The sequence below is a fragment of the Dipteris shenzhenensis genome, chromosome 16 (assembly GCF_047967505.1).
Source record: "Dipteris shenzhenensis isolate YYH24624 ecotype China chromosome 16, Dip_SZ_1.0, whole genome shotgun sequence".
NCBI lineage: Eukaryota > Viridiplantae > Streptophyta > Polypodiopsida > Gleicheniales > Dipteridaceae > Dipteris > Dipteris shenzhenensis.
Genome location: NC_141611.1, coordinates 50463758 through 50470452, shown reverse-complemented (window position 1 = coordinate 50470452; position 6695 = coordinate 50463758). Strand labels below are relative to the sequence as shown.

The window sequence follows — 6695 nt, the reverse complement described above, 5'->3', positions numbered from 1 at the left end:
TTCCACATTGTATTTCTATTCCCTAATCTATCCTCTGCTTCCCCAATCTGTTTCCATTCCACATTGTCTTTCTATTCCCCAAATGTTGAAATTTTACTTTAGGACCTTGCATAGGTGATGAGAGAGCTTCGATTTGAGATCATAGATTTGAAGACTAAGGATACAAAATCTTCTCATGATTAAGTCAAAGATACCTTTCATGGTTGCAATTCAAACTCTAGGAGAAATATAACATTGAGTGGAAAAGTTAGATGTGGAAGGGATGATGGGATCCCTCTCTTAGAAGAGCTAGAAGAAGAAATGATAGAGGTATGGTTCTCCTGTCCTTATGCAATGAAACACATCTCTCAAATGGGAGATTCATTGGATCATTTCTATGGTCCATCTGTATGTCTCATTGGAGATGTTGTCTACACACGTATTTCTTCAAGTGATCCAATGCCAACCGCTATGATGGATGCTACTTCTCTGGGATTTCAATTTTAGAATCATACATAAACCTAGGAAGAATCAATGTGGTATCGATCGGTTACTCAGAGTTTGAGTGGAGATACCTACACCCTTAATGCAGTATGTTTTGAGTTTCACAAAGGTCTTCCTTAAGGATGCAAGTTCTAGTCCCACATTGTTATTTTAAAGGCTGCTTTCTATGTCGCAATGCATGCCTTTACTTTCCTTTGCACCCTTTGTGCCCATGTTTTGAGTGTGTAGCGGCTTAGTCACTACAAGCTACCTTCCTCTTGCATGTGGAAAGTGGAAAGTGCCTTAAATTGATGTTCCTCAAGGCCCTTAAGTCATTATATTGTAAACGACAAGGTTATCCGATTGAGTTTGCTAGGGGCCTTAGCATGGGGTAGTTTAGGAAGGGAATAGGATGCGTTTGGAATTCGTGCTCTATGCCCATGCGATTCCTACCGTATTCCCATTCCCATTGAAAGGCTATTAGGTTGGATTGGCTAGGTAAACCCTAGTAAGGGCCTTAACATATGAGTTGGTTTACGAAGGGAACAAGATGAGCCTCCCCTATACTTTTAAGCAAATGTCCTCTAGGTTTAGGATGGGAAATGAACTGCCTTCATAGAAAGAGGATGGATTAATTCATAGAAAGGGGATGGATCAGTTCATAGAAGCAATGAATCGATTCCCATCCTGTCAAACTCATAGGTTGGGTGTGTCTTTGATGAATGAAAAAGTGTTGTGGGGAGGAGGAAGTCCCCTTAGAGGCCGTCCCCATACCCCCCATTACACCATTCCAATATAGGGGTGGCATTGAATTTGGGGGGGGGGGGGGGGGCTCATGTGTCAGTCATTGGACTAGCATGTGGCAATGTTGCGGTCATGGCCCGTTGCTTGCAGATTAGTTGGTTTTCACTTGGGGCATGGGGACATGGCCTAGAAGCTGTGCACAACCCTTGTCATGCCTCTTAGACCACTTTCTGAAGAAGGGGGTGTAGCCGTCTCCATAGTTAGCGATGTATGGCCTCTGCCCCTGCTCCTCGAGATCTACGACCTCTACTGCTGGTGCTGTGCCCCAAACTTGCTTCAGGGTTAGGTTTTTGCCAACATAGGCTTCACACACAGTTTGCTTGTCACAGAGGCAAGGGGGTGGAGAGTCTTGAATCAAAGAGTGGGGGGGGGGCAAAGAGACCGATAGTGTTGGGCACGAACCCGGAGAGAAGAGGCTCTGCCTTGGGGAGGGGGGGGACGAAAGCTAGGGTGTGGTATAATGGTAGCTAGTGTGGTGTGAGGCGGGTGCATTATCAAGTTGTAAAGATGAAGCTAGTGATGGGAGTTCCTTCTCGTTCTCCTTCTTCTTCTTCTTTGGTTGCCTGTTTGTCTGCGAGACTTCGGAGCTCCTTGTCGTTGTCCAGCAGCCACAGCAGCAGCTTCTTGTCTCTCGCCCACTTCCATAGCCATGGCTCCAGCCATATCTGTCGTAGCTCTAGCACTCTTCTCGTTCAGTGCTCCTCTCGTCCCAAAAAGAAGTGCACCGCTCACCACGTCAAAACTCGCCCCAAAAAACATAGCCTTTCCGACAAAAACCGCAAGCCTTGCCGTTACCCCCGCCCCCCCAAGGCCCCTCCCATCATAGGCCTCGGCTGGGTTGACCTCGTCGCCTCCGACAGCGCGGTTGCTTCGCCTGTCGCTGCTGAGTCCCCCTCAGAACCGTCTTTGGTATGTCGTCCATCTCGTCGCATTGTTTCTACTTCCTTGTGATATTTTGGTTATGCTTGCGGTGATCTTCAGAACTTGAGTTTATGGAATGGATTTTATATACCTAAAGATGGTACTTTCTGCCTGTGAGTCTGCTTAGTCTTTCTTTGTATCTTTGCTTTCAGGTTCCCTCGTAACGAAAAAGGCACTGCCGACAATTTCATAGAAAGTGCAGGCAACTACAGAACTCAAGGCCTTGAGGAGGAGTCAGAGCTTTTTGTCTCAAGGCAGTGTCTGTCTCTGTATTGCCATAATCTGTGTACTATCTTCTAATCACATTCCCACAGAGGCGCTACGCTTGTGCCTGTAACAGTTCTCTCTCTCTCTCAAAATTGCTTGGCCGTTCAATGTGTTATCATATAGCATGCTGTAGAATTTCAACCTCAGAATGGCAGAGGAATTTTTCTGTTGTTTGGAAACGAGTCTTAGCTGTTGCTTTATAGATGGGCTGCTGTTAAGAGCGTTTTGAGTACGTTTGCCTGCTAATCTTCCATCTTTTCCTCTCAAAAGAAAAATAGAGGCAAGCTCAAATGATGTGCTGGTGTGATGTAGAACAAAGTACTACTTTTTGTAGGGTTTCTGGCTTGACTTCTCGCATTAAGTCTTTGTGAGTCGAACTTGTTAACAGGAAAATTAATAATTCTTGCATAGATTGGGGTGTTTGCTGTCTTTTTTTAACTTGAGATCATACTGCTCTGGTCAGTTGGAAGAGTTGCACGATGCCCTCCTTCTCACTGTAGGGGGTGTGAGGTTCCTCGTAAAGCTGGCCTAGCTTTGTGTGGTTACGCAGCTGACTGAGGAATCGATTTGTGATGTTATGGGTTGTTTGGTGAGAATGCTATGATTTTTATGATTTTATTTGGAATATATCAACGAACCCACTGCCATGACTGGTTTATCGCAAGCTGGACGTGCATCTCCATAAGTAGTTTCCAACAGGTTAGGCTTAATCGATTTTCAGTATGCTGGCCTTCTTGCCTTCAAATGATTGGGTTACCTCTGCTCTCCTGAATTTGAGACCATGAAAATAGACCGGATTGGCCTGGAATTGATTTGTATCTCTTATTGAATCGCAGTGAAGGTTGTATTTTTGGTCTAATATATATTACTTTACTGTATTGTCTTGCGTTCACTCATGACCTAAGAATCCTGTCATTGGTCCAACTCTACTCGATTTAGTCCTTGCTCTTGTGATGTTGAAAATAAGTTCTGCATATGTTCAAGATTTTCGTGCTTTTTGAAACATATTGGCATCCTCTATGGTTGTGTTACGTGAGGGTCTCTTCGCTTCATGCTTTATGATGTGCTTTAACGGTACATGCATCATATTTGGGGCATTCTTGTTAGTTTGGCCTCCTTGGTTGATAGCGCAATTTTAATCAAAACTAAGCAGCATTACTAACTACTCACATTGTTCTTTGACACTTAACAATCACAAGTGGCTTACTACCAAATTGATTCGAGGCATTTGTTTGAGAGGAAGGGTAAACTCCCACATATAAGGCCCTCATATGAGGAGAGCATAGGGGAATGACACGTGTAGCAGGATAGAGGAATGATGAGGGGCAGCACCTTGGCTGCCATATTGGCAGTGTGCGTACATCCATCTTAGTTTTGTTTGTGATCCACCTAGGACCACCCATGGGCTCTTGTATTGGGCAGGCAGTCTGCTATTGCACAGCCCCTTTGGTAGGGCGGATGAAGCTGCAGCAGTGTCACTACGTGGGCAGGCCTTGACCTGCAAACTGGGCCATTTATAGGCCTGATGATCAGCAGATTGTGGACTGCTTAGTCAAGGTTGACCAGCCTGGTATAAAGCCACAGACTGGTCGGCCAGATCCAAGGAGCCTGGGGTGCAGAAGCAGACAGTCTTTTGATTTCAGTTACCACTTCCTCGTCTAGCTCTAGCAAAGATGAAGATGGGCAGCAGTATGATGCAGAAAAGGTTCTAAAAAGAACAGAAGCTCTGGCGAAGATGAAGATTGGCAGCCGAAGGATGCTGAAAAGGTACTGGTAAGCAGAGATTCCAGCAGGCCCCAGCTTGGGTGGTGCCTCTGCATCCAACTGGCCCTAGCTTGGGTGTAGGGCTCAACACTGGAGCAGAGCTCCTTCCTCAGCCTTTGAAGATGTCAGTTGGAGGCACACAGCTATATGAGAGCAAGAGGCTGGGCAATACTTAATGTCCTCAAATGTACAGTAGAAAGACATTGGCTATAAGTGCGGTGTAGGTTGTCTTTTTTAGAGTTGTATATCATGTGGTCCCATTCGAGGACATATTCATTGAAGTGTTGGTTGAGTGCACATATGTGGAGTAGGATCCATATCATAAAGTGATCTTGTGGGCTCATTTGGTTGTCTTTTTTGGAGTCAGTTGTGTTATTGGTGCGGTGTAGGTTGTCTTTTTTTTTGGAGTCGTATATGATGTGGTCCCATTTGTGGACATATTCATTGAAGTGTTGGTTGAGTGCACATATGTAGAGTAGGATCCATACCATTAAGTGATCTTGTGGGCTCATTATCTATATTGTCCGATGTGCATAGTGGTTTGGTCTTGGCCTAGTAAGCAAAGCCTAGTCACGGACTCTAATATGGCACCAATGTCAAGAAGGTCATGTGTGCTATAAGAACCAATGGGTGACAGCTAGTGAAAAACCTGGGGGCCTTGCAAGATGAAGTAACCTTGGATTGATCTAGTTCGTTAATGCAATATCAAGTCTTCCAAGCAAGTATCTCAGTCCTATAGATTCAATCATTTCGTGTACTAACTAGCAAGTGGTGCATGAGTGGAGAGTGGTGAGGGATCTTTGTGAGACCTTTAACACAAGGTAGATAACTACTCCCAAATCAGTTGCTCCCCATGATGGAGTGGCAATCTATGCCTTGGATGTAGTAATATATCAAAGCTAATGTGGATGAGAAGGCCTTTGTTGCAAGCAATGATAGGAAGTTAAGGCTTACGTTTGGACAAGATAAGCCTAGTAAGAGGTTTGATGGGGACTCTTGAAAGAGTAAAGATGAGAAATCCTTCTATTGGGATATGCTTGGACACAAAGCATGTAATTGCATGACAACCAAAAAAGAAACTGGTGTTTGAGAAATTGTTCTTGACGGCTGACATGAGTATCCTTGAGATAATTGTGCAAATGTTTGGGAATGGGGCTTTCGTGCATACAATCAGATTTCTTTGTATAGGTGTGGGACATCTTTTGTATTGTGGTGTCGTCGGGACTCAGCGGCAGGTCGAATTCACACACCCTCTCACACACTCACTCGCCTCAACCACCAAGCTAGAACCCACCTTGGTTGAGCTTTCCAACATTGTGGAGGAAGAAGACACAAAGGCGTTCTTGCTAAATGAAGCCTTCAAGAATAGTTAAGCTTAGAATGTTACAAGTTTGTGAATCAGAGGATAGTGAAGAATAGGATGGCACTTTGGAGGGGTGTTTGGCTTTGTTGCAATTGCTACAACATAGGATGTAGGCTTAAGGTATGCATTTTGAGTTTGAATTTATGAATTCAATGGATTTCTTTGGAGTATTTGGTTGGCTTGTATTTTTTCGCAAGGAGAGGTAGGTTAAAGACCAATGCTTCAATGCAATTGATGAGCAAATTACAAAGAAAGTACTTGGAGACAAATAAAACAACACTGAAGACTAATGATAGCTGAAGAAGAAATATATATCACCAAAGGAACTCAATACAAGATAAGAGATATCTAAGAAAGAAACTGTGGAGGGAGCAAACAGCAGTCCTCCAGAACAACCAACTGAAGTGGGCTTTGCACTAGCTCCACTAGCTGGAACTGAACCAGATCTGGGTTAGCAACCTGTTGCCAGAAGAGCAAAGGTTTGCTGCAGATCTGGAGGAAATAGTACAATAGTAGAGAAATAAGTTGATGCTGATCTGGAGCAGCAACAGGAGAGCATGATGAAGCAGAGACAGAGGAGGCAGAGATGCTGGAGCTGAAGCAGAGGAGGTAGAGATGTTGGAGTTGAGGCAGAGGAGGCAGAGATGCTGGAGCGGAAGTAGGAGTGGAGGCAGAGATGTTGGAGTTGAGGCAGAGGAGGCAGAGATGCTGGAGCAGAAGCAGGAGTGGAGGCGGAGGATTCTGGAGAGGATACAGGAGTGGAGGCAGAGGTGGCAGAAATGTTGGAGCACAGGTGTGCAGCAACCTGTTCCAACAAGAGGTGGGTGAGTAGCCAGGGGGCTACTGCCTTTTATAGGCCTGACCCATCTGGTCGACCAGTTCTGGTCGGTCAAGTCGGCCAGTTCTGGTCGGTTAGTTATGGCCTTTTTGGCCATTTGTTTGGCCTTGGTTACTGTGTTTGGAGATTTACCAGTTTTGGCCTTTCTGGCCATTTGTTTGGCCTTGGCCTCTGCATTTGGAGATTGCCTATCTTAACACCCCCTCTCAATGTCCAAGGTCGAATGGTTCCAGGGGTGATCTATCTTCTTCATCAGCCTTTAAAAAAAAAAAAAAG

At 44.9% G+C, this 6695-nt stretch overlaps 1 protein-coding gene across 1 annotated transcript; it reads left to right on the top strand.

Annotated features, from left to right (window-relative positions):
* Positions 1-1753: 1753 nt before the first annotated feature.
* Positions 1754-2497, top strand: PSRP6 (plastid-specific 50S ribosomal protein 6). The gene is made up of 2 exons (XM_087387224.1): positions 1754-2175; positions 2340-2497. Exons 1-2 carry the CDS (start codon positions 1774-1776, stop codon positions 2349-2351), a joined length of 414 nt encoding a protein of 137 aa, XP_087243350.1. The 5' UTR covers positions 1754-1773; the 3' UTR covers positions 2352-2497.
* The last annotated feature ends 4198 nt before the right edge of the window (positions 2498-6695 follow it).

Coding starts and splice junctions, on each gene's coding strand:
- PSRP6 (XM_087387224.1), top strand. CDS start 1,774: ATGAAGCTAGTGATGGGAGTTCCTTCTCGTTCTCCTTCTTCTTCTTCT.